The following is a 24,687-nucleotide window of genomic DNA, read 5'->3' on the forward strand; positions in this document are numbered from 1 at the left end:
GGAGCACCCGTGGGTGACCCTGGAGCACCCGTGGGTGATGCTGGTGCCCCGTGGGTGACCCGGGACCCCTCCCGGGTGACCCTGGAGCCCCGGGACGTGTGGGGCAGCCTGCAGGATCCCCCCACCCAAGACGTGGGCCAGGCTCCACGCTACCACCGGGTCACGTTGCTCCGACTGAGCCCCCCCCGGGTACCCCCCCGCCGTGCCCCCGCCCTTCCCGGGGGCGGTGCCGCCGGAGCCGGTGCCGGTGCCCCGAGGGCGGCGGAGCCCCACGCCGAGCCGGTACCGGGGGTCCCGGGGGGAGGCGTCGGGGGGCACCGGGAGGGTCCGGGGGAGGCGGAGGGCACCGGTGGGGCTCGCGGGGGTGTCGGGGTGAAGCGTAGGGGACAGAGGGGCAGCGGGGAGACACGCGTGGGGGGGACCCGGGACACCGGGGGGGGGCAAGGGACAGCGGAGGTGGCACCGGGCGGCCCCGGCATCACCCGGGAGGTGTCGGGCGGCGTCGGGGTGAAGCGGAGGGGACATGGGGGCACTTTGGGGGGCAGCGGGGGACACGCGTGGGGGACCCGGGACACCGGGAGGGACAAGGGGCACCGGGGGGAGGGACAGGGAACACTGGAGGGGGGACAAGAGACACCGAGGTGGCACCGGGAGGAACGGGCATCACCGAGGGTGGGGGGGGTGGCCGCGCCGTTAACGGGGGGGACACACCGGTACCCCCGTCCCATCCAGTGCCCCCCGGTAACCATCCCCCAGCAGCTGCCAGCGGCGTCATGGGCCACTGGGCTGCGGCCCCCGCCCTGCTCAGCCGAGTCCGGCGTGAGGCAGAGGTGAGACCCCCCCAGGACCCACCCCAACATCACCCCTGGGGTCCTCCCACACCCTGGGACCCCCCCACTGCCACTGCTGGGACCCCCCAGGACCCTCCCATTGCCTCGTCGGGACCCCCACCCCACCAGGGCCACCCCCCCCAGCTGCCACCTCCAGGACCTCCACCCCAGGAGCATGGTGGCCCCATGGTGGTGTCCCCAGTCATGGTGGCCCCATGGTGGTGAACCCATGGAGGTGATCCCAGTCATGGTGGTCCCATGGTGGTGTCCCCATGGTGGTGATCCCAGTCATGGTGGTCCCATGGTGGTGTCCCCATGGTGGTGTCCCCATGGAGGTGACCTCAGCCATGGTGGCCCCATCGTGGTTGCCCCATCGTGGTTGCCCCATGGGTGGTGTCCATGTGGTGGTGGCCCCAAGATATTGACCCCGGTCATAGTGTCCCCATGGCGGTGACCTCAGTGGTAGTGGCCCCATGGTGTTGGCCCCAATGTGGTGACCTCAGTGGTGGTCACCCCACAGTGGTGTGCCCATGCTGGTAGCCCCATGGTGGTGACCCTGGTAGCGGTGATCCCAGTGGCGGTAGCCCCATGGTGGTGGCTGCATGGTGGTGTCCCCATGGTGGTGTCCCCATGGTGGTGTCCCCATGGTGATGGTCCCATGGTGGTTGCACCAATGTGGTGACCCCAGTGGTGGTGTCCCCATGGTGGCGGCCCCACGGTGGCCCCCCTGCAGTGTCCCCACGGTGTCCCCTTGCAGGAGGAGCGCTCAGCCCAGGCCACGCTGGCCGCCTGGCACGAGTACCGGCGCGCCTGTGAGCTGCGCCTGCACCTTGACCCCCCAGCACCCGGTGAGTGGGGATGGGTTGGGGACACTGGGGGGACACTGGGGACACCCTGACCCCCTCCCACCCCCCCAGGACCTGTCTGCAACCGCAGCTTTGACATGTACGCCTGCTGGGGGGACGCAGCCCCCAACAGCACCGTCACCGTCCCCTGCCCCTGGTACCTGCCCTGGCACCACCGAGGTAACAGGAGGGGGGTGGCACCCGCCCCGGGGGGCCGGTGGGTGCCCCTGGGTGCCGAGGAGTGACGGGACGGGGTGCCCAGTGCAGGGCGGGGTGGTGGCTCGGCGCTGCGGACCCGACGGGCGGTGGGTGACCGACGAGACGGGGCGTCCCTGGCGGGACCATTCGCAGTGCGAGGACCTGGCACAGGAGCAGCCGCTGCAGGTGGGGGCCCGGGGGCCGTGCCGTGCCGAGCCGTGCCATGCCGTGCTGCGTGGTGCCGTGTCGTGGGGTGCTGTGCCGTGCCATGCTGTGCCATGCTGCGGGGTGCTGTGCTGTGCCGTGTTGCGGGGTGCTGTGCTGTGCCGTGCCGTGCCGTGTTGCGGGGTGCCATGCCGCAGGGTGCTGTGCCGTGCCATGCTGGGCCATGCCGGGAGATGCCATGCTGGGATGTGTCACTCTGCTGTGCCACGCTCTGCTGTGCATCGTGCCATGCTGTGCTGTGCCGTGCCGTGCCCTGCACCGTGCTGTGCCACGCTGTGTCCTGCCATGCACCGTGCTGTGCCCTGTGCCGTGCCCTGTGCCGTGCCCCATGCCATGCCCCACGCCATGCCCTGTGCCACGTCACGCTGTCGTGCACCGTGCCACGCTGTGCTCTGCCCTGTGCCACGCTGTGCCACGCTGTGCCATGCTGTGCTGCGTCGTGCACTGTGCCATGCCCCGTGCCTTTCCTTGTGCCACGCTGTGCTGCGCTGTGCCCCGTGCTGTGCTGTGCTGTGCCGTGCCCCACGCCATGCCCTGTGCCACGTCACGCTGTCGTGCACCGTGCCACGCTGTGCTATGCCCTGTGCCACACTGTGCCACGCTGTGCCATGCTGTGCTGCGTCGTGCACCGTGCCATGCCCCGTGCCTTTCCTTGTGCCACGCTGCGCTGCGCTGTGCCCCGTGCTGTGCTGTGCCCTGAGCCGTGCCATGCCATGCCCCGTGCTGTGCCCTGTGCCACGCCGGGGTCTGCACCACGCCGGGCTGACACGTGCCGTACCCCACGTTGTGCCGTGCCACGTGCCGTCGGGCTGCGCTGCAGCGTGCGCTGTGCCGGGAGCTGCTGGGCTGCGCTGGGTCGTGCCGTGTCGTGACATGCGCTGGGCTGTGCTGTGCCGTGTTGCACCGTGCTGTTCACCGTGCCATGCCATGTTGCACTGTGCCATGCCATGTTGTGCTGTGTTGCACCGTGCCGTGCCGTGTTGCACCATGCTGTGCCGTGTTGTGCCATGTCACATAGTGCCATGCGCCGTGCCATGCCGCGTTGCACCGTGCTGTGCCGTGTTGCCCTGTGCTCTGCTGCATTGCGCCGCACCACCCTGCCCCACGCCACCCTGCCCCACGCCATGCCCTGTGCCACCTCCCGGCGCGGTGCCACCCCCGTGTCCCCCCGTGTCCCCTGTCCCCGCAGCGGCAGGCCTGGCTGCTGGAGCAGTTCCGTCTCCTCTACACCGTTGGCTACTCCCTCTCCCTCGTCGCCCTCCTCCTGGCGCTGCTGCTGCTCCTGCTCTTCAGGTACCGCACCGGGGGGCACCCCTGGGTGCTGGCGGGGCACCCGTGGGCGCTGCCACCAGCCACCCCTCGTCCCTGCAGGCGCCTGCGCTGCACCCGCAACTTCATCCACGCCAACCTCTTCCTCTCCTTCGTGCTGCGGGCGGGCGCCATCCTGACGCGGGACGCGCTGCTGCAACGTCACCTGCGCCCCGGCCCCGGGCACCCCCTGCAGCTGCTGGGCCAGCGGGTGGGCACCCGTGGGGGGCGGGGAGGCACCCATGGGGGAGTACCCACGGGTGGAGGGGCACCCATGGGTGGAGGATGGTGAGATGCGCTGGGTTGGGGTACCCCAGAGTGGGCGCTGGTCCCACCACGATGCTGGTGCCACTATGATGCTGGTGGCACCACAACTCTGATCCCATCATGGTGCTGGTGCCACCATGATTCTGGTCCCACCATGATGCTGGTGTCACCCTGATGCTGGTGGCACCATGACTCTGGTTCCACCACGATGCTGGTGGCACCACAATTCTGGTCCCATCACGGTGCTGGTGGCACCATGATCCTGGTCAAACATGATGCTGGTGCCACCCCGATGCTGGTCAAACATGATGCTGGTGCCACCCCAACGCCAGTCCCTCCCCGACGCCGGTGTCCCGGTGGCGGTGTGGGTGTCCCCGTGGCAGGCGGTGGCCGGGTGCCGGCTGGCGCAGGCTCTCACCCAGTACTGCGTGGGGGCCAACTACGGGTGGCTGCTGGCCGAGGGGCTCTTCCTCCACAAGCTCCTGGTGCTGGCCGCCTTCTCCGGCGAGCGCTGCCTCCCCGCCTTCCTCCTCCTCGGCTGGGGTGAGCCCCTCCCCGTGTCCCCCCCATGTCCCCCCCGTGTCCCCACGTGTCCCCACATCCCCTCCCCAACCTTGTCCCCATCCCTCCAGGAGCCCCCGTGCTCTTCGTGATACCGTGGGTGGTGGTGAGGTACCTCTACGAGAATGAGGGGTGAGGCTGCCGGACACTCCCCCTCCCCGTTTTGTCACACCCAGGGGACACTGAGATGTCCCCAACAGGGGACCCAGACGCTCAGCTGAGCCCCCCTCGCCCCCGCAGGTGCTGGGAGAGGAACGAGAAGGCGGCGGTGTGGTGGATCATCCGCTGTCCCATCCTGATGGCCGTGGCGGTGGGTGACACCGCAAGGAGGGTGGCCGTCCCCGGGGCGGTGTCCCCACCGCAGGGGGTGTCACCACCGGTGTCCCCATCCCCAGGTGAACTTCGTGGTGTTCGTGCGCATCGTCCGCATCTTGGTGGCCAAAGTCCGGGCACATCAGGTGTCCCGTGGGGACACCAGGGTCAGGTGGGGACACGGGGACATCGGGGTGTGCAGGGGGACATGGGGACACTGGGGACAGGCACGGGGATGCCAATGAGACGGGGACACGGGGGGTGTGCATGGGGACAGTGGGGACGCAGGGACACACGTCACACACCCCATCCCTGTCCCCCTCGTGTCCCCATGCTGTCCGTGCAACGTCCTCGTGCCCTGTGCACGGCCCCACGTGTCCCCATCCCCACAGTGTCCCCAGGCGTGTCCCTGAGTGTGTCCCTATCCCTGGCATGTCCCCAAGTGTATCCCCATGCATGTCCCTGTCCCCATAACGTCCCGACTGTGTCACCAAGCCTGTAATGTCCCCAAGCATGTCCCTGACCATGTCCCCAGTCCTGTGACATCCCCAAGTGTGTCCCCATCCCTGTAATGCCACCAAATGAGTCCCTGAGAGTGTCCCCATCCCCATCCCCATCCCTCCCCGAGGGGGTCGCTGGGGGTGTCCACATCCCCAAGTGGGTCCCTAGGGGTGTCCCCGAGGGGGTCCCTGTCCCTGAGGGTGTCCCCAAGTGTACCCCCCCCCCCCCCCCCCGCGCAGGCTGGCCCGGTCGACGCTGACGCTGATCCCACTGCTGGGGGTGCACGAGGTGGCCTTCGCGCTGGTGGGCGAGGGGCAGGGGGGGGGCACCCTGCGCCTGGTGCGGCTCTGCCTGCAGCTGCTGCTCTCCTCCTCCCAGGTGGGGGGGGCAATGAGGGGTGCTTGGGGGGAGCAATGGGGGGGTGCAACGGGGTGGATGCTCCTGCAATGAGGGGGTGCAATGAGGGGTGCTTGGGGGGGGCAATGGGAGTTGCAATGGGGCAGTTGCTGCAATGGGGGGGCTGCAATGGGGTGAGGGTGTAATGGGGGGGCACAATGAGGGGGTTATAATGGGGGAGATGCAATTGGGGGGGGTGTAATGGGGGGGCAGTAATGGGGGGGGTCCATGGAGGGGCTGCGGGAGGTAGGTGCTGCAATGGGGTGCAGGGGGTGGGTGCTCAGGTCCGGGGGGGTGCACACACGTGTGTGACCATGTGCACCCACATGTCTGGGTGCCCCCCCTCGCCCCCAGGGCCTCGTCGTCAGCATCCTCTACTGCTTTGTCAACAAGGAGGTGCGTCAGGGTGCGTCGTGACATGCTGGGGGGGGGTGTGTGTGTGTGTCATGTCGCGACGTGGGGTGATGTGTCGCGACCTGTCCCGGTGCCCGCAGGTGCAGGCGGAGGTGCGGCGTGGGTGGCAGCGGTGCCGCCTGGGTGCCTCCTGCCCCCTCGGCCCCCCCCCGGGCCGCCCCCCAGGGCACCCGCCGCTACGTGGCTGTGGGGGGGCAGCGCCTGGCACCCCCCGATCTCCCGATCGCCGAGAGCTGCTGCTGAGGGGGGGGGGCGGCACTTTTGGGTGCTGGGGGGGGGGGGGGGTCCCAAAAGCCTTTGGGTGCTGGGGGAGGGTGTCCCTGTCACCTTGGGGTGCTGGGGGGGAGTCAGGAGGGCTTGGGGGGATCCCCCGACACTGTGGGGTGATGCCGGGGGTCCCCAATGCCGTGGGGTGCTGGGGGGGGGGTGTGTGTCGGGGGGTCTTGAGGGGGTCCCTTGACACGTCGGGGTGCTGGGGGGGTGTCGCGGGGGCGTGGGAGCTGTAGGGACCCCCGGAGTCTCCAGCTTTGTACCCTAAAGAAACATGTCACACCCATGCGTGGCTGCTGTGAAATCCCCGGGGGGGCACTGGGGGCTCTTGGGGGTGTCACCGGGACCCCGGGGCTGCGGTCCCCGTCACCCCCAGACCCGCCCCACGCGTGTCTCTCTGCGCCCCTCTCTGCGCATGCGCGGAGTCCCCGCACCGCCCCGGCGGACTACAGCTCCCAGCGGCCCCCGCGCGGCGCATGCGCGTGGCTCGGCGGATGGGCGCATGCGCGGGGGGCACCCCGGAAGCGGCGCGGAGAGGCGGAGCGGCCGCGCCCGGCACCTGCCCGGTGAGCGGGGGAGGGGCGGCGGCACCGGGCGGGGCCCGGGCCGGGGGGGGGGGGTGGGGGGGGGGGCGTGGGCGTGGGCGGGCGGCGCCCCAGGGCGTAGCGGAGCGCCGGGGCCGGTGTTCGGTAACGGCCGCGGGGCCGCTGGGCCGGGGCCCGGGGGAAGGCGGGGTGCGGGGGGTGTCCCCGTGTCACAGTGAGGACCGGCGTCTCCCACTCGTGACACAGCGGCGGGGGCCGGGGCCGTGACCGCGGCACAGCGGGGGGCAGGCGCGTCCCACCCGTGGCACATCGCGGGGGGGACGGGCCCGCGCCCTGAGGCACCGGGGACGCGCGTGCCCGCGCCGCGCGCTCGGGGCCGGGGCTGCCCGCGCCTGGCGCGAGACCGAGGGCGCGTCCCGGTGCCGCGCGTGAGGACACGCGTGTCCCGGTGTCTCGCGGGGGGCGGGGGGGGCGGGGGTGACGTCCCCGTGTCACACCTGGGCGGGGACAGGCCCGGCCTCCCGCCACCCACGAGGGTCCGCGGCAGTGTCCCCCCCCCCGCTCCCCGGGGAGATGTGGGGCGGGCGGCACCCCCCGGGGCCACGCGGGACCGTGTCCGCGCCCCTCCCGTCCCCGCGGCCCGCGGGGGGGCGGGGACACCGGGCCCCGCCCCGCCCCCGCCGGCCACGCCCCTCCGCCCGCCACGCCCCCGGCCCGCCGTGCTGCCGCCGTCCATATATGGGCATGGCCCGAACGCGGCTCCCTGATTGGCCGGCGCCTCGCGCAGGGCCTGTCAACAAACGGCTGCCGCCGCCGGTCCTTAAAGGGGCGGGGGGGGGGCGGGCCCCACCGCGGCGGGAGCCGCGGCCGCTTTAAGGAGCCGGTGAGGGCGGGGCGTCCTGCGGGGGGCGGGGCGTGGGGGGGCGAGTGTGCAGGGGGGGGCGGAGCCGGGGGGCACCACCCAGGGCCGGCCCCAGTGGCCCCAGTACAGCCCAGTAACGGTACTGGGAACGGCCCAGTAGTGGCCCCGGTAACCCCCTGCCAGCCCTGTGCTCGCCCAGCAGCCCCCTACTGGGACCACCAGCCCCGTACTGGCCCCGCCAGCCCCGTACTGGTCCCAACAGCCCCATACTGGGACCACCAGCCCCATACCAGCCCTGCCAGCCCCATACTGTCCCCGCCAGCCCCGTACTGGTCCCAACAGCCCCATACTGGGACCACCAGCCCCATACCGGCCCCACCATCCCCACCCCATCACCACCAGCCCCATGCTGGTCCTGCCAGCCCCATACTGTCCCCGCCAGCCCCGTACTGGTCCCAACAGCCCCATACTGGGACCACCAGCCCCATACTGGGCCCACCAGCCCCATACCAGCCCCACCAGCCCCATACTGGGCCCACCAGCCCCGTACTGGCCCCGCCAGCCCTATACTGGGCCTGCCAGCCCCATACCGGCCCCACCATCCCCACCCCATCACCACCAGCCCCATGCTGGTCCTGCCAGCCCCATACTGTCCCCGCCAGCCCCGTACTGGTCCCACCAGCCCCATACTGGGACCACCAGCCCCATACCGGCCCCACCATCCCCACCCCATCACCACCAGCCCCATACTGTCCCCACCAGCCCCATACTGTCCCCACCAGCCCCATACCGGCCCTGCCAGCTCCACTAACACCCCTTTCTCTCCTGGCAGGCCTGGGCCCGGGCGCCGGCAGCCTGCGGCGTCGGCAGCGTTGGCAGCGTCAGCAGTGCCATGCTGCCCTGATGGAGCCCAACGCCTTCCCGCAGCTGCAGCTCTGGTGCCCGCGGCCCTTTGGTACTTACTCCCAGAACAAGCCATGCCCCGCACCCGGCTCCGCCAGGAAACCCTTCTCCTGCCGTCCCACCGAAGAGCCCGGCGGAGCGCGGGCCCCCTCCGAAAACACGCCGCCGGCTCCCGCCGACGCCGCCCCGGCTCCCCCGGCGTCAGCAGAGGAAGGTCGGGTGCTGCTGGACACGTGGTACGTCATCAAACCGGGCAACACCAAGGAGAAGGTGGCTTTCTTTGTGGCACACCAGTGCGGCGGCGGCAGCACCGGCAGCAGCACCGGCGGCCGTGCCAGCACCATGAAAGTCAAGGGCAACTGGGGCAGTGACAGCTCCAAAGCCAAGCGGCGCCGGCGCTGCCACGACCCCACTAAGGGCAAGCCGAGCCCAGCATGGGCTACCAGCAGCAGGGACCCGGCTTGCCCGCGTGCCGGCGAACCGTCCGCTGCCGCCAGCGAAGCCCAGGACTTGCTGTCGGTGGCGGAGATGGTGGCGTTGGTGGAGCAGAGGACGGCGCTGGCGTTGCAGAGCTTCCCCCGGCCCTGCGGCGCTCCCGCCGCCCCGGTTGTCTTCGTGGAGGCGGCCGGCGGTGAGACTAAAGCGCCGGGCGGCTCCGATTGCAGCCGGGTGGCCGAAGCCGTCGCCCACTTCGAGTCCCGGCAGCGGGAGCACGGCAGCGCCCGACCCAACGGCTTGTGCCGCCCGGGTGCCGAGTGCTCCACGGCGGCGGCGGCGGCGGCACCGGGTCCCGGCGAGGTGCGCATCGCCTTCCGCATCTCCAGCGGCCGCGAGCCCCGCGCCGGAGCTGCCGCGGCCGAAGCGGGTGCTGCCGGGCGTCCCAATTGCGTCTTTATGAGCTGCGGGACGGCGAGCAGCAGCGGTAACGCCGGCGGCCGCGCCAAGGACAAGATCACCTGTGACCTCTACCAGCTGATCAGCCCGTCCCGTGACGCGCTGCCCAACAACGTGGAGTTCCTCCTGGCCGCCGCTGGTCCCAAGGGGGACGGGGAAGGCCCCGACGTGGACATGGGGTGCGGCGAGGGGCCGGCGACCGCCGCCAAGCCAGAGACGGGCGAAGGAACCGCTGAGGGGGCATCGGCGTCGGCGCGGGATTGTGCCGCTGGCTTCCACGTGGACGTGGTGGTGACGGGGGTGGTGGACCAATGCGTCTTCTTTGGCAAGGACAGCGCCAAGAAGATGAAGGAGGAGACGGTGCGGCTGCCGGCGGCGGCGCAGGAGGACCCACCGCCGGGGCAGCTCTTCCTCCTGCCCGTCCCCGAGGAGGTGCCGGCGGCGGAGGACGCGGAGGCTGGCGAGGAGCCGTCAGCCGTCGCCGACCCCTCGCTCTGCCGGCTGTACCGCCACGTCTCCCACGACTTTTTGGAGATCCGCTTCAAGATCCAGCGGCTGCTGGAGCCGCGGCAGTACATGCTGCTGCTGCCGGAGCACGTCATGGTGAAGATCTTCAGCTACCTGCCCACCCAAGCGCTGGCCGCCCTCAAGTGCTCCTGCCACTACTTCAAGTCCATCATCGAGACCTTCGGGGTGCAGGCCACCGATTCCCGCTGGAACCGCGACCCCCTCTACCGCGACGACCCCTGCAAGCAGTGCAAGAAGCATTACGAGAAGGGGGATGTGTCCCTGTGCCGGTGGCACCCCAAGCCCTACCACCACGACCTGCCTTACGGCCGATCCTACTGGATGTGCTGCCGGAGACCCGACAAGGAGGCGCCGGGCTGCAGGGTGGGCTTGCACGATAACAACTGGGTACACCCGGCCGCCCGGCGCGACGACGGCAGGTGAAGGGACGAGCGCCGGCGGGGACGGTGGTGGCGGAGCCTGGGGACATGGCGGGGGGCAGGCTGTCCGCGGCGGTTGCTGGAAAGGGCGGAGGTGGAAAAGGAGAAGGTGGAAAAAAAAAAAAAAAAATCGTCAAACCCCAAAACTTGAAGGAAAAAAAGAAAAAAGGAACGAAGTGGAGGGGGTGGAGAGAGGGGGGGTGGCAGCAGGGGAGGGTGATGGCCCCGTCTGGGGTGAAGGCACCGTGGAGGGTGACATCTCCATCTGGGGGGCTGGCCCCGTGGAGGGTGATGGCCCCATGGCAGATGGTGGCCCCATGGCAATGACCCCAGCTGGGCTGATGGCCCCATGGAGGGTGGTGGCCCCGTGGAAGGTGACGTCAGCCCCGTGGGGGGTGGTGGCCCCATGGAGAGTGGTGGCCCCATGCGGGCTGAAGGCCCAATGAAAGGTGGTGGCCCCATGGAAGGTGACATTAGCCCTGTGGAGGGTGCTGGCCTCATGGCAAGGACCCCAGCTGGGCTGATGGCCCCAAGAACGGTGATGGCCTCATGGCGGATGGTGGCCCCGTGGCGATGACCCCAGCTGGGCTGATGGCCCCATGGACAGTGGTGGCCCCATGCGGGCTGAAGGCCCAATGAAAGGTGGTGGCCCCATGGAAGGTGACATCAGCCCTGTGGAGGCTACTGGCCTCGTGGCAAAGACCCCAGCTGGGCTGATGGCCCCAAGAACGTTGATGGCCCCATGGCAGATGGTGGCCCCGTGGCAATGACCCCAGCTGGGCTGATGGCCCTGCGGAGGGCGGTGGCCCCATAGAAGGTGACGTCAGCCCCGTGGAAGGTGGTGGCCCCCCTCTGGGTGACGCCCCCACCCAGGGTGACCCCCCCGGTGCCGGTGATGGCCCCATCCAGGATGACGTCTCAGGTTGAGGTAACGTCCCCATGGAGCGATGCCCCCCCCCCAGGTGACATCTGTGGTGACATCACACCTTGAGTGACGTCACGTCTCGGCTGGGGGTCCGCACACACGCGCCTGCGGTCGCCGCGCGGGAGGGGGCGTGGCCTGTCGCGCAAGCCCCGCCCCGCGCCCTATCAGCGGCGTCCTCGTGTCCCGGCTGACCCCCGCGGCCCCGCCCCCGCCGAGGCCCCGCCCCTCCCCGGAGGCCCCGCCCCCCGCCATGCGGAAGGGCGCCGGTGGCTCCCGCCGGGCCCGGCCCGCGGGTTCGGGGCCCGGTGCCGCCCCGCTGCCGGTGCCGGTGCCGGGCCCCGGGCTCTGCCCGCCGTCCCGCCGCTGCCCCCGGCCGCTGCTGCCGCTCCTGGCCCTGGCGGCTGCCGCCGCCCTCCTCTACGTCGCCTGGCCCGGCGGGGAACGGGACGCTGGCCCGGTGAGCAGGGGGAGGGCCGGGGAGGGGGGTCCCGGGGTGGGGGATCGCGGTGGGTCCCGGGGAGGGGGTGCTCGCCATTTCCCCGCTGTCTCCGGGAGGCCCCAGACCCCATGGGGACACCCCCGACCTCCCCCGGGGTCCCAGCCCCTCTCAGGACCCCCCCAATCCCCTGGGGTCCCCCAGACCCCCTCATGGGGGCACCCAATGGATCCCGGGGCACCCAGACCCCCCCCCCCCGGGCCCGCAGCCTCCTCCAAGACCCCCAGGGCCCCCTAGAGCCCATCAGTGCATCCATGGGCACCCCAGACCCCTCCAAGAGCCCCCCCCCAACGTCCCCCAGGGCCCTCAGCCCCCTCCAAGCCCCCCAGGACCCCCCAGCTCCCATCACAGGACCACTCAATGCATCCATGGGCACCCCAGACCCCTCCAGGGAGCCCCAACATCCCAAAGGGCCTCCAGAGCCCTGCCCAGGGCCTCTCAGACCCCCCGGGGGGGAGGTCCCAGCCCTCCTCGGGGCCCCCCAACATCCCCCAAGGCCCTCAGCCCCCTCCTCAAGCCAGTGAGACCCCACCATCGGGGACCCCGACCCCCCCCAGACACTGACACAGCCCCCCCAGCCCCCCCCCGGCCCTCCCTCGGAACAGGCTCTACGGGCGCTGCTGGGGTGGCTGGATCCCACCCGCCTGCGGGACACCTTCCTGCGGCCCCTCTTGCGGGAGCGGGTGCCGGGGGGGCCCGGGAGCCGCGCCGCCCGCCAGGTAAGACCCCCATACCCCCCCCTCCCCGCCGGGTGCCACCGCACCCACCCTTGGGTGCCGCTGTGCCCCTCACCGCTGTCCCCGTCCCCACAGCACATCATGGGGCACCTGAGTGCCCTGGGGGCCGCCTGGCACCTGGAGCTCGACGCCTTCGAAGCGGCGACTCCCCGGGGACTGGTGACCTTCACCAACGTGGTGGCCACGGTGGCCCCCGCCGCCCCCCGCCGCCTGGTCCTCGCCTGTCACTATGACACCAAGGTTTTGCCCCCCGGTCCTGGCCAGCGGCACTTTTTGGGGGCCACCGATTCGGCTGTGCCCTGCGCCATCCTCCTGGAGCTGGCAGCTGCTCTCGACCGGCCCCTGCGGCACGCCAAGGACAGGGTGGGTGACGGTCGGCCCCAGGGCACGGACCACCCCTCCCGGGACTCCTGGGTCTCCCCCTGATGCCAGGGTCCCCCCTGGACCCCTCCCACAGACATCCAAGTCCCTCCCGACCTCCCCCCTGGGACACCTGGGTCCCTCCTGATCCCTCCCTACCCAAGACACCTGTGTCCTTCCTGCCCCGGGCCACCTGGGTCGCCCCCCCCAGGCTACTTGGCCACCCCCCCACCCCGATACCTGGGTCCCGCCCTGGACGCCGTGGTCCCAGCAGGGCGCTGAGGTGACGCTGCAGCTGCTGTTCCTGGACGGGGAGGAGGCCTTCGGGGACTGGAGCGACACCGACTCCCTCTATGGCGCCCGGCACCTGGCAGAGCGTATGGCCACCACCCGCCACGGGCCCCGCGGCACCCAGATCACCGCCATGGTGAGTGGCACCCAGCCCCACAGGGGTGTGGGGGGGTGTGTCTGGTGGCACCCAAGGGTGGTAGCACTGCAGTGGGGTGGTCTGGTGGCACCCCAGTGTGGTGACATGGCGTTGGCCCAGCTGGGACAGTCCCATGGCATCTGAGAGCGGTGGCACTGTGGTGTCCCTGTGCCTGTGCTGGTGTCCTCACGGCCATGCTGGTGTCCCCAGAGCCTGCTGGTGCTGCTGGACTTGCTGGGCGCCCGCCACCCCGCCATCCACAGCCACTTCCCCCGCACCCATCACTGGTTCCTGCGCCTCGTTGCCATTGGTGGGACACAGGGACAAGGGGACAGGGTGGGGACAAGGGGATGGGGTAGGGACAGGGCTGGGGATGGGACATGGTGATGGGGATGGGATCGGGTGGGGACATGGAGAGGGACAAGGTGGGACACAGGGTTGGGACAGGGATGGAAGTGGGGACAGGATGGGGGCGAGGGGCAGGGATGGGGACACGGAGGAGGCTGGGGGTGTCACAGGAGGTTGTGCCTCCCCGGCGCAGAGCAGCGGCTGCGGCGTCTGGGGCTGCTGCACACCCTCCCCCAGGACCAGCCCTTCTTCCGCCTCAGCCCAGCCCCAGGACCCGTCGAGGACGACCACGTCCCCTTCCTCCAGCGAGGTGACATCCCCAACTACCCCCGATCCCCTCGGACGCACCATCCCCGTGTCCCCACACCGCAGGGCTGGGCCGAGGAGCAGGGTGGACAGCTGGGGTCCGATGGGGACACGTCCACCCACTGCCCGTGTCCCTGCAGGTGTCCCTGTGCTGCACCTCATCCCCCTGCCCTTCCCACACGTGTGGCACACCCTCGAGGACACAGAGGAGAACCTGCACCCCCCCACCGTGGAGGACCTGTGCAAGATCCTGGTCGCGTTCGTGGCCGAGTTCCTGCAGCTCTGAGTCCCGCTGCCGGCCCCGTCACCCCCAGCCTGAGCCCCCCAGGGACTCGGGGCAGCCCTGGGCTGTGCTGGGAGCCACCAGTAAAGTGCTTGGTGACCGATGCTGTGTCCTGTGCCATCACCTGCCACAGGGCCATCTCTGGGGACGGGGACACATTAAGAGCGATCCCAGAGAGCACTATTGGGGTGACCGGGGACCCCAGGAGCACTATTCAGGCCTTGGGGGATCAGCTGGAGCAGCTGGGCCCCCTCAGTCTCCCCTTCCTCTGCCCCAAGATCCTGATTCCTCCAAAAAAAGAAAAAAACAAACAAAAAAACCCCATTTTATTGCTTGTACCGTACAAACACAAGGGCAGGTGAGAGCTGCCGGCCGGCCACTGCCGTGGCGCCGGGAATGCCGGGCCACCCCCCCCACTACTGCCTTGTTGAGGGTGGGGGGGTCTCCTACCCCCTGCCCTGCTCCAGTAGTTTTAAGTTAATTCAACTGAATTTGGGCAACGAGGAGCTAAGTAAGAAAAAGTGACTTTTCTTGGTTCCTCCCTGCGGAGAAGCAGCACCAGGTGCCAAATTCCTACCTCCAAGCTGTGGCCCCGGTGTCAGCGGCGCCAGGAGACGCCGGGTAGCGAGTCCAGCTTGGGGGTGCAGGTGCCGCGGTGAAGGCGCCGCTCCCCGAACCCACCAGTGCCGTGCCAGCGGGGTCTGGAGCCAACAGCCCTGGGGACAGTGGCCTCCACCGAAAGGCATCCCCAAAGCGTCCGTCAGGTGTGGATCCATCGGCAACGGTGCGCGCCGGAAGACACCCGGTCCCGCCGCCAGCAGCCGGGGAGGTCAAGCTGGCGGTGCAGTGGCGAAAGCCCCGTCCCTCTGCACCACCGCACCAGAGGCTGCTGCTGGTTCTGGTGACGCCATCGCCCACCGAGGACGTCAGAGGATGGGGCTGGTGTCACCGAGCCCGCTGTCACCGCGGCTCCGGGCTTTAAGGCACTGGAGAAGCCAAACTATTGCTTTCAGGATCGCGTTTTCCTTGGCGCCACGCTGGCCCCCGAGGCGAGGCGCTCCCCTCCGCCGAGGCGCCGATTTGGGGGTACAGCTGGTTTTCGGTCACTGCAGGCCCAGTTCAAAGCAGAGCCGGGAGGATCTGAGGGGCTGAGATGTGCCCCCATGCTGTCAGGGGGTCCGGCCCTGTTGTCCCCCCCTCCTCGGGGCAGCCAGCATCAGATCCTGGCCACAGGGTGGGTGTTGTTTTTTTTTTCCCCCCGCTCCCTTCTGCTGTTGAAACAGCTTCTCCCCAACTGGGAGCAGCGGGTTTTACTGGGCAGAGGGCTGGCTGAGCTGCCAGGGGGTCAAAGCCAGGGTTGTGGGGAAGAGGGGGGTTGGTTTAAAAAGCTGCGAGCACTTCTAGGAGTTCAAAAAATAAAAATAATAATTAAAATCAAAGCAGTCCTAGGCCAGGGGCAGGAGACACAGCTCGGTGCCAGCGGGAGCCGCAGAGCAAGAGCACTTGGTCGGGGTATGGCTTCCGGAAGGCGCCGCAGTGCGACGCCGGTGAACCGCAGCGTCCCGCCCCGCTTCTGCCGGGCATGGAGGAGAAATGCCCCCCGCCGTGAGTGAACCCCCCCCCAGAGCCTCCTCCTCCTCGGAGGCCGAATCCCGCTGCTGCTGGTTATTCCCGTATGCTGGCGGAGTAGGAGAACTGGGGGAAGTGCGTCCGCTGGTCGTTCTCCAAGGAGCCCATGTTGTCATCTGCAAAGCCGGGGACAGGGAAGGGGTTGAGGGTGAGGGAGACGCTGCAGAAGCCTCCCTGGTGCGTTCATGAGCTTCCCCGCTCCCTCCCGCAGAAGAGATGCCACCAAAGCTGCCCAAGACCCCTCCAGGGCAGCAAGAGGGACCCTGAGCTTTTGTAGAGGTGTGACAGCAATGCCACCAGCCCCTCAGGTGACACCCGCCACCACGACGGTGACAGGAAAATGAGGTTGCACGAGAGGAAGGGGTACAGGTGAGGAGGTTCCCATTTCTGGGTGGCGTTGGCACTTACAGCGATCCGGCGGGGTGATGGTGATGGATTGGGCAGTGAACTCGTCATCGAAATAACGTGTGTCGATCTCGGACGTCACTTGAGGCTTGAATGGTGGGACCAGCTGACGAAGACCAGGAGAAATCTGCTCGCCCACAGCGTGCCAAGCACCCGCCTGCCCCTTCACCCCCTCAAAGCGCTCCTTTCCCTTCCTACCTTCTTCTGAACTACGTCCTGCCAGTTGATGGGGGCGAAGAAGCGATGCTCCATCACCTCCTTGGCGTCACTGGGACCTCCGCCAAGCCTGCGGGCACAGAGAAGCACGTCCAGAACGGTCAGCAGCACCGCAGTCCCCCCCGTCCATCCCCAGCAGACCCTCACCTCTGTTTGGGATCCTTCTTGAGCAGCCCGGCCAGCAAGGATTTGGCCTCGGGGCTGAGGGTACGAGGGAAGCGGATCTCCTCCATGAGGATCAGCTCGAAGAGGCGTTCATGGTCCTGGTTGTAGAAGGGGAGGCGACCGCACATCATCTCGTACATGACAACCCCCAGGCCCCACCAGTCCACGGCGCGGCCGTAATCGTTGTCCTCCAGAACCTGCGCGGGGAGAAGATGGAGAGGATGGTGCTGATGAAGCCGAAGAGCCAGGCAGAAACACGAGGAGGGAGAAAGGAAACCCATTCTTGAAAAAAACCACTCCTGCAACCCAAGCGTTTGGAAAAGCCCCCGCTGAACCACTGCCATCTCGGACTCTGGCAATAACCTCCACAGAAAAACCTCTTTGGCACAAGTTCCGAGGAAAGCCTGGCTGCAGGAACGCTTTGGGTACCTCTGGAGCCAGGTACTCGGGAGTGCCACAGAACGTCTTCATGGTGGCTCCATCCGTGATGCCTTCCTTGCAGAGCCCGAAGTCGGTGATTTTGATGTGGCCGTCCTTGTCCAGCATCAGGTTTTCCAGCTGGTAAAAAACAAAAAAAGCAGAGAGGTGGGAGAAAAGGTTTGGAGCTGAGCGAAGTCAGGAGCGCAGGAGCGGGACGCTGCTCCTCAAAAGGCTTCGTTGGATGGTTGGGGTCTTGATCCATTGCCACGGGATGGGGTCGAGGGCAACAGCTCCCCGCAGGGCAGGTTCAAGCTCTCCCTGCTGAAGCCGAGCTCCCACCCTCCCTCCTGCAACGACATGTATGGAAACACCCCCAGCCCCGGGCGGAGAGCGGCTCCTTGCCGCGCACAGTGAGCGGGGAGAGGCGGCTCGCCTCAACCCAGCGCGACGCTCTGCCGGCTGGAACCCTTCGAGGCCCCTCAGGGTGATTTTCAGGGGAGGTGGGAGCGACTCCACACCCCCAAACACAAGCCCAGGAAGATTAAAATTGCGTCAGCACTAAGACGGGGTGAAGGCACCGCTTATGGACGCCGCTGCCGCCGGGCTGGTACCTTAATGTCCCTGTACACCACGTCCCGGGAGTGCAGGTACTCCAGCGCGGAGACTATTTCTGCGCCGTAGAAACGGGCTCGGTCCTCCGTGAACACGCGTTCTCTTGAGAGGTGGAAAAACAGCTTGAGGGAAAGGAAAAAAGAACAGCTGGATCAACAAGCCTTAAAAAAACCAGTGAGACCCGGGTTAATCACTCAGCACGCAGCTAATGCGGTCATATGTGTCCTAAGCTCCTCGCTTTGAGCGGTCAAAATATTGACGGCCCCCTCGTCTGCTCTGCCGCGGGAGCGGGGGGGAAACGCCGCCGGGTGCTGTCCGCGAGAGGGGCTGTGCCACCGGCTGCCTTCCCCCTCGCAAGGAAAGCGTGCTGGGGGGGAGAAACGGAGCTGGACGCGAGCGCAGGGTGGCAGGTAACGGAGCCAGCGATGGCTGGAGGCGCTGCCGTGTCCGCAGCTGCCCGGGTGAGGAGGAGGAGGGCCCCAGGGGCCCCGGACAGTTGTTTCATGCACGCAACGGCCTCGCTGCGATATCAAGCGTGAGGAAGGTGAGCGAAGAGCCAGGAAAGCTCGGGCAAGAGGCAAGCCACGTGCTCTACCTCCCAAAACACGCGCTGAGGGGAGACTGTGGAATAAATTGTCTGCTAACAAGCTGAAAACAGCGATTTAACACGTGGACAAGATCCTTCCAAGCCCCAAGGGAAGCGCCAGGTCTTAAGCTCCCACCTCTCCGCCGTTGGCGTACTCCATGACGAAGCACAGCCGGTCGTTTGTCTGAAAAGCGTATTTCAGTGCCTGCAAGAAGGGGAAAAAAGGTCTTGCAGAAGCTGTGGGGCTCTGCGCTTCCAGAGGAGGCAGAGAGGGGAAGGGAAGGGTTGTTCTGGGGTGCGCCGGGCATCCCAGCGTGCTGCCCCTTTGCTCCCTCGCTGCCACCAGCCGTACTTACGGTGAGGAAGGGGTGCCTGGTGTTCTGCAGCACCCGGCTCTCCGTAACGGTGTGTGCCACCTCGTCCTGCAAAGGGAGGAGAAATTAAGCGCCGTTTATCCCCCATCGTTTCTGGAAAATCAGAGATTTTTCCCCGTTGCAAACTATTCCCAGAAAAAAGACAAGGATGGGAGCTCGAAGCGCCAACCTCCACCCTGTTTTCGTCCTCGGGGGCGTTGTGAAATAAGGATAATTCCCGGGATCCCGCAGCACTTAGAGCACGGCAGGAGCCGGCCATCGCTCGGCAGCTTTGGAGGCGCATTTTGAAATCCATCCCAACGGCGGGGGGGTGGCCTAGGTGACCTTTAAAGGTCCCTTCCAACCCAAACTATTCTACGCTTCTATGATCCCCTAAGCCCCGCCGGCTCCCGACTCTTTCCCTCACCCTCCACGGGGGCTCGGCGCGTACCTTCGCAATGATGACCTCCTTCCGCAGGATTTTCATGGCGTAATAGCGGCCGGTGGCCTTTTCCCGCACCAAGATGACTTTGCCAAAAGTGCCCTTTCCCAGGAGCTTCAGGTAATCGAAATCGTTCATGGTCTGGAGAAAAACCCAGAAACAGAGGTGAGAGTCTGCAGCGTGGGTAAGCGGGATCCGGGATGGGAAAGGCTTTTCCGAGCTATTTCGCCCACAATTATCCTGGTGACAGCGGACACCACGGGGATGAGGTTTATCCTGTAAACCTCCCTCATTGCTCGGTGGTCCCAATCCATCACAATCCCACTTGTGTCAGGAGACGGTGCCATGTCGGGGGCAACTTACAGCCTTGGCGCGGGTTTTGCTGACGGCCACCTCCATCTCCTCGGCGCCGGTGCTGTCGTTAGGAGATCCGCACTTGTAATCCATTGTATCCACCTCTGGTTCCTGGTTCTTCAGGCTGTTTGCTACCGTCTGGATGGCTCGCATCCACTCCTCGCTACGGAGAAAAAGGGGATTGTCAGCACAGGGAGATGGTGAGGGTCACCAAGGGGGGCTGTGCCCACCTTCCCAGCCTTTGCAGGCAGATGGGAGTCACAGCCCGGAGATTTTGGGGCTCTCCTCCATCTAGGATCAACGCAACGTGCTATTTATCCCGGATTCCCAAAGGAAGGGGCCGTCCTGCGCGCCTACCGCTCTTCGGGAGAGTCCACATGGAAGGTCCTCTCGATGACTGTTGTCCACTGCAAGCATCGGATGACGAAGGTGTTGGGCCGAGGCCGCTCAGTCTTCATCAGCTGGCACTCTGCAAAGGTTAAAAAATAAATCAAAAAAAAAAGGAAAAGGATGGTTTGGGATCAAACATTCTCATCCCAAAACCTTCCCTAATGGCATCGGGGATGAAGACACCTTGCCCAACGCCAGCTCATGACCGCAGACAGCCCTGAAGCCACCCACGCCGACTACCACGCCGAATACCTGCTACTGAGAAGTTATTCAGAGGCGGCAAGCTGTGGTCGGACGTCTCTGGCCGTTCCTTGTAGCCGATGAAGGAGCCGTCACTTTTCAGCAGGAAATACCGGGGACGCCACGTTTTGATGTATTCACCTGCAAGAGAGGAGGGGGTGCAAGGGGTGGCGCATGGGTTTTCAGGGAAGGACCCCTCGTGGGGTTGTCCCGTTGCCGAGGTGGAAAATTAAACAGCAGAAGGACCCCTCATAGATGGAAAATTAATCAGATGTTTTCCTTCAGGCTGTTTCTAGGAGCTGCTTCGGAGAAGCTCTTGCAAAAAGCATCCGGCTGCTGTAATTTAGGAGAGGTGTGAGCAGCGGGTTAGCCTAAAACATACTCGCTCTGAGGGAACACGGCACAAAAAAAGCTTCATGCTTCCCCCGGCAGCTCTGAAATTCACCCGAAGCAGCCTCGGCAGCTCCGGATAAAGAAACAGCATCGGAGGGAGGCTCTGGCTTCCCTCTCTCCAGCTGTATTTGCCTGGAAGAAGGAGGAATCCACGAACCTCCTGGACACAGAGATCCAGCTGGGCTGCCAGAGGGAGAAAGGTGGCTGGAGGCGGCTGGCTTTCACGCCTGCTCTCCTTGCAAACCGCCCTCAGTAAGGGAAGGAAAAATAAGAGCCACCTTCAATGGGTCTAAAAATAAAACCCCACACGCACAGCTGCTAGAATGCTTTGACGTTCCCCATGTACGGCTAAAAATAAAAGGGCTGGCTGGGGGTCTCACTGCAGGGCCACAGCGGCAGGTGGCTTGGCAAACTGGGTTAGAGGGTCTGTGGGGAGATGTTCGGGTCGTCCTCCAGCTTCCCAACAGGGCAAGCAACTAAAAACGATGCTGCTGGAGGATTTGCTTGTGGCACAGACCGAACGCCAGCGAAGCGGCGTTGCTGCCTGCCAGGAGAGCTGCCGAGCTGAGCCAGGAGCAGCAGGAAGCTAAAAGGGGAAGGCAGCAGCAGGGTTTGGGATGCCCTGCGGTGCCAAGGTGCCTCATGCCCCCTTTCGGGGCGAGGGGAAGCAGAGACCCCCCTGTGTTTGCGGTGGGGAAAGGTTAAAATCGCCGGTAACTGGAAACCGGAGCTCTCCTTTCCCAGCGGCAGCTGCAGCACTGGATTCCCTGCGGTGACCCGGCCTTGGAGGGATGCCACTGCCACTGAGCCGGCTCCCCAGCTCACCTCCCTCACCTCTCTTGTGCAGCCAGCCCTCCTTCACGACTGACACTTCGTTCATGGTGGTGCCGCGGGCTCTACCACCCTCTCTGTCGCAGGACCGGGGACGCGGCTAACGCCGGCGGCGGCTGCAGGAGGAGCAGAGACGACCTGTGGGAGAAGAGAAAGATGCTCAGAGAAAGCTGGCAAAGCTCACCACGCTTTTCTTTCCCCTCCCTCGAGGGGAAGCAGCCGGTTTCAGCATGAAGCCACCCTCACGTGCTGATTAAAAACTCCCCCGCTGCACCAGTTTCAAAAAAAAACCCAAAACCTCCAAAATTACAAATCAGCGTGGCAGCCCTGCAGACCTGGAGATGCCGGGATGAAGCAGGTTTGTCAGCATCGTCCTTTAACCTGGCTGCTGCACGACAAGGGATTGAAAAGCCTCGGGAGGGCTGGACAAGCTCACGGGGGGCACGGTCCCTTGCAAAACAAACAGCTAGAGAAAAATTAATCGGTGTCACCTGACAGGATTAACTCCCTGGGCTCCAAAATCCCGCCGCGCCGGGCGACGGCAGGCAGCGGGACAAGGGGACGTGCCACATCCCGGCGGCAGCCAGAGGGGACTGTCCCCACCTTGGGTTTCCCCAAAGTCACCTTGGGCTTGCCGCGCCATACCCTGGCTTTAATCAGGGTAAAATAAAACCCAACCCCATAAACTTATGGCTGGGCACAAGGGTTTGGGGTTTTCCAGCTGCATCCGAAGCAAGGCGAGAGCTGGAGCAGCGCGAGACGAATTCTCCTGACACAGTGTTATCCCGACGGAGCTCCCACTCCCCTCCAATCCCTCTGGATCAATCCCAGTGCCTGCCTAACTCGCAAACCTCCAGCCTACGTTTAAAACCTCCGATCTCACCTTTACAGCTCCCCCCGCTGTGGGGACGAGGGGGTTTCCAAAGGGAAGCACGGTGGGCAGAAGGGAAATAATTTCTCTTCCTCGCTCCCATAAATCTGCCCGTGCCTTCCCAATGGGAACTCCTCCCCCGGCCCCACAAGCATCCCAGGATGCTCCTGCGATCCCAGACGGGAAGAAGGACTGGGGGGACTCTGCTCGCCCAGCAGCGGGCAAGGACGGGGGAGAGGCAGCCAGGAAATTCGGGCAGAACAAATACAGGCAGGACCTGGCAGTGCACGATGCTAACGTTTCTCCAGCTGCTGAAGGGTTGATCTCTGGAGGGATCTGCTCCTGGACAGGATCTGGCAAAGAGCTCATCGATGATAATTAAAAAGGAAATAAAAAGCTTGCTGCAGAAAAGGGCTCTAATTAATTTTGGAGCTGGCCGAGAGAGGCTGAGCCTACTACAAGCGTCCCATGAGGGATCCGGTCTGCGGATGCAAGCGAGATCACAATAGGCTTTAATTAAAAAATCCCCCAAATTATGAGAAACAGCTCCTAAATGAGCTGTTTGACAAGGCTGGAGGTTGCAGGATCTCGGGATCGGCTCATCCTGCGTCCGAGCTTCGGCACAGCAGAGGATCCAGTGCATCCACAGCATCGGAGCCAGGTAAAACACTGTCAGGATGTGACGAGCCTTCGAACCCAGCGGCGGAGCGAAGATGTTTTCGGTGAGGCCTGGGCATCGCTCATTTGCATCCAGGGCTTGTTTCTATGCCACGCTAATTACCCCAGCTAGAATTAAAAGCCTTCTATTGGTTGTACCTGACCTTTGATTATATTTTTGTGCAAAGCGCGGGACGGCGAGGCTCTCGAACCCAGAGCCTGCAGCCTTCTCTGATCCGACACCGAGTCGTCCTTCAATAGCAATACAAACAAAAATGGTGTTGGTTTAAAAAAAAAACAACCCGGATTGTTCATGTTTGGGTGTGTCTACGAATAATTACGACAGCAGGAGAATCGTGATTCGGGAACTGCCGGCTGCTTGAAGCATCAAACCCTGTCACGGTCCCCTCCTCATCTTCGCAAGCACCAGAGGATTTTTAATACGATCCTGATGGCTAACTAAGAGTGTGAATGAGCCGTGGTCGTGAGACACATCCTCTGAGCCCTGGTCGTTACGGTTATTTCTGACGACGGACGGGGATTGTATCCGCCACCGAGGGATCCTGACAGCCCCGCAGATGCTGTGCGAGAGGTTTCCAGGCACGCACCAAAAAGCGGTGATTAAAAAAAACACCAAAAAAGCCCCACCTCAGGCACATTCAAGAGACTTTAAACAGGCTGTGAAGCGGCGCGGTAAAAGATCTGCATCTCGAAGTGTGGCGGCGTGCATCCTGTCCCAGAAGGAGCGGCGAGGAGCTTGCAGAGGTTTGAACGGTGCCAGTGCCAAAAGCCACAGGGACAGTGTGGCCTGAGCCCCCTCCTCCGGAGGCATGGGGGGGTGCTGGGTACCCCCACTGCTGCAGAGCTGGGCAGGTGGCGGCGGTTGTTACTTACATGGAGGCAGAGCCCTCGGCTGGGCTCACTCAGGGGGTGGCTGGGGAGGCGGATGGGTCCCCCAGTACTGCTGCTCCTCTCTGCGGGGCGTACTGGGGGGGCCCCAGCACAGCCCCACCACCCAGCAGGAATGATCCCGCCTGCTGAGCTCAGTTGATCCAGCCTGAGAGCCCCCAAATCCTGTTCTCCCATGGCGGAGCCGCTCCCTCCCCAGTGCAAGACAACCATCAAACCCCACGGGCCCAAAAGGAGCCCCGCAAGCCTCCGCATCTCAGCCCCCTGGAAGAGGCTCCCCTAAGCCTGCCAGGGCCCCCCCAGCCCCCTGGGACGGGCCCCCCAGGCCTGCCACGGCCCCCCCTTCTCAGGGACCCCAGCCTGCACAGACTCCCCCAACCCAGTCACCCCCAGGACAGAGCCCCCCTCACACTGTAAGGTCCCCCCAGAGCAGCTCAGCCCCCCACTGCAGCTCCGCCCCCCCCCCCGCCCCCAGCAGCGAGTGGTTCGCTCCCCGCAGCATCCCCCCCGTCCCACGGCGAGCGGACGCATCGCGGGGCCATGGTGGGGGGGGCGCTCCCCCCCACCTCCGTAGGTGGTGCGGTCCCCGCGGCGCCCCTCAAGAGGCGGGCGGGTCCATTCGGCGGCGCGAGGCGGGGGCGGCGCCGCGCACCCCTGGCGGAGGGGCGCGGGTGGTGCGTTCCGCGCGGCGCCCAGCGGGCGAGCGAGCCCATTGCGCGACGCGAGGTGGGGGGGGGGGGGGGGTGCGGGGGTGGAAAGCAAGGCCAGCTCCTCACCTGTCATGGACGCCGTAGGCCCGGCCGGTCGTCGCCGCTCATCCCGGTAGCGGTAGGGCTTCCCCGCGCTCCGCCTTATCAGCCCCGCCAGCGCCCGCGTTCCCGGAAGCCGCGCCCGCCCCGGGCCCACGCACGCAGGAAGCGGGGACGGACGGGGAGGAGGTCGGGGGGGGGGGGGGGGGGGCGATGGGGGCCGGCGGGGGAAGGACCCCGCTCGCCTCCGCGGGGCCGCACTGCGCAGGCGCCGTGCCGCCTCCTCCCACTGCGCATGCGCCGGG

At 66.2% G+C, this 24,687-nt stretch overlaps 4 protein-coding genes and 1 long non-coding RNA gene across 14 annotated transcripts; 4 read left to right on the forward strand and 1 right to left on the reverse strand.

Annotated features, from left to right (window-relative positions):
• The first annotated feature begins 773 nt into the window (after positions 1-773).
• GIPR (gastric inhibitory polypeptide receptor) lies at positions 774-8,438 on the forward strand. Its single transcript, XM_068424869.1, has 15 exons — positions 774-830; positions 1,588-1,678; positions 1,748-1,855; positions 1,938-2,059; positions 3,288-3,391; positions 3,470-3,617; positions 4,057-4,216; positions 4,306-4,366; positions 4,475-4,544; positions 4,630-4,718; positions 5,287-5,425; positions 5,798-5,839; positions 5,938-6,023; positions 6,504-6,693; positions 8,367-8,438. Exons 1-15 carry the CDS (start codon positions 774-776, stop codon positions 8,436-8,438), a joined length of 1,539 nt encoding a protein of 512 aa, XP_068280970.1.
• FBXO46 (F-box protein 46) lies at positions 6,633-10,424 on the forward strand. The gene is made up of 2 exons (XM_068424860.1): positions 6,633-6,693; positions 8,367-10,424. Exon 2 carries the CDS (start codon positions 8,438-8,440, stop codon positions 10,280-10,282), a length of 1,845 nt encoding a protein of 614 aa, XP_068280961.1. The 5' UTR covers positions 6,633-6,693; positions 8,367-8,437; the 3' UTR covers positions 10,283-10,424.
• Positions 10,425-11,453: 1,029 nt separating this feature from the next.
• Positions 11,454-15,576, forward strand: QPCTL (glutaminyl-peptide cyclotransferase like). Of its 8 annotated transcripts, none has more exons than XM_068424850.1 (7): positions 11,454-11,660; positions 12,257-12,418; positions 12,512-12,799; positions 13,071-13,223; positions 13,434-13,533; positions 13,770-13,881; positions 14,018-14,613. In XM_068424850.1, exons 1-7 carry the CDS (start codon positions 11,454-11,456, stop codon positions 14,520-14,522), a joined length of 1,527 nt encoding a protein of 508 aa, XP_068280951.1. In that variant the 3' UTR covers positions 14,523-14,613. The 8 variants fall into 8 exon arrangements, with proteins under 8 accessions (XP_068280951.1, XP_068280953.1, XP_068280954.1 ...); XM_068424852.1 differs by having other exon boundaries at positions 13,765-13,881; positions 14,018-14,263; XM_068424853.1 differs by having other exon boundaries at positions 12,278-12,418; positions 13,765-13,881; positions 14,018-14,263.
• AKT2 (AKT serine/threonine kinase 2) lies at positions 14,470-24,582 on the reverse strand. Of its 3 annotated transcripts, none has more exons than XM_068424858.1 (14): positions 24,410-24,582; positions 21,200-21,334; positions 19,985-20,113; positions 19,700-19,811; positions 19,352-19,505; positions 18,998-19,129; positions 18,550-18,615; positions 18,330-18,398; positions 17,607-17,729; positions 17,005-17,133; positions 16,558-16,772; positions 16,393-16,480; positions 16,198-16,300; positions 14,470-15,905 (listed from the first exon to the last, which is right to left on the reverse strand). In XM_068424858.1, exons 2-14 carry the CDS (start codon positions 21,243-21,245, stop codon positions 15,826-15,828), a joined length of 1,446 nt encoding a protein of 481 aa, XP_068280959.1. In that variant the 5' UTR covers positions 21,246-21,334; positions 24,410-24,582; the 3' UTR covers positions 14,470-15,825. The 3 variants fall into 3 exon arrangements, with proteins under 3 accessions (XP_068280959.1, XP_068280958.1, XP_068280960.1); XM_068424857.1 differs by having other exon boundaries at positions 21,191-21,334; XM_068424859.1 differs by lacking the exons at positions 21,200-21,334; positions 24,410-24,582 and adding an exon at positions 20,523-20,608.
• On the forward strand, positions 15,793-22,887 carry LOC137677541 (uncharacterized). The gene is made up of 2 exons (XR_011050288.1): positions 15,793-19,542; positions 19,676-22,887. It is a non-coding gene; the product is annotated as an uncharacterized lncRNA (long non-coding RNA).
• Positions 24,583-24,687: the final 105 nt, after the last annotated feature.

This window comes from Nyctibius grandis, unplaced genomic scaffold, assembly GCF_013368605.1.
Source record: "Nyctibius grandis isolate bNycGra1 unplaced genomic scaffold, bNycGra1.pri scaffold_91_arrow_ctg1, whole genome shotgun sequence".
NCBI lineage: Eukaryota > Metazoa > Chordata > Aves > Nyctibiiformes > Nyctibiidae > Nyctibius > Nyctibius grandis.

What these genes read in the sequence shown, in the direction of transcription:
- QPCTL (XM_068424848.1), top strand. Translation starts at nt 11,454, where the DNA reads ATGCGGAAGGGCGCCGGTGGCTCCCGCCGGGCCCGGCCCGCGGGTTCG. An exon ending in GGAGCCGCGCCGCCCGCCAG is followed by an intron (nt 12,419 to 12,511) that starts GTAAGACCCCCA and finishes CCGTCCCCACAG; the next exon opens with CACATCATGGGGCACCTGAG. An exon ending in CGTCCCCTTCCTCCAGCGAG is followed by an intron (nt 13,882 to 14,017) that starts GTGACATCCCCA and finishes GTGTCCCTGCAG; the next exon opens with GTGTCCCTGTGCTGCACCTC.
- FBXO46 (XM_068424860.1), top strand. Translation starts at nt 8,438, where the DNA reads ATGGAGCCCAACGCCTTCCCGCAGCTGCAGCTCTGGTGCCCGCGGCCC.
- AKT2 (XM_068424857.1), bottom strand. Translation starts at nt 21,245, where the DNA reads ATGAACGAAGTGTCAGTCGTGAAGGAGGGCTGGCTGCACAAGAGAGGT. An exon ending in GCAAAACCCGCGCCAAGGCT is followed by an intron (nt 19,130 to 19,351) that starts GTAAGTTGCCCC and finishes GTTTTTCTCCAG; the next exon opens with ACCATGAACGATTTCGATTA. An exon ending in CCAGGCACCCCTTCCTCACC is followed by an intron (nt 18,399 to 18,549) that starts GTAAGTACGGCT and finishes CCCTTCTTGCAG; the next exon opens with GCACTGAAATACGCTTTTCA.
- GIPR (XM_068424869.1), top strand. Translation starts at nt 774, where the DNA reads ATGGGCCACTGGGCTGCGGCCCCCGCCCTGCTCAGCCGAGTCCGGCGT. An exon ending in GAGTCCGGCGTGAGGCAGAG is followed by an intron (nt 831 to 1,587) that starts GTGAGACCCCCC and finishes GTCCCCTTGCAG; the next exon opens with GAGGAGCGCTCAGCCCAGGC. An exon ending in CTGCTGCTCCTGCTCTTCAG is followed by an intron (nt 3,392 to 3,469) that starts GTACCGCACCGG and finishes TCGTCCCTGCAG; the next exon opens with GCGCCTGCGCTGCACCCGCA.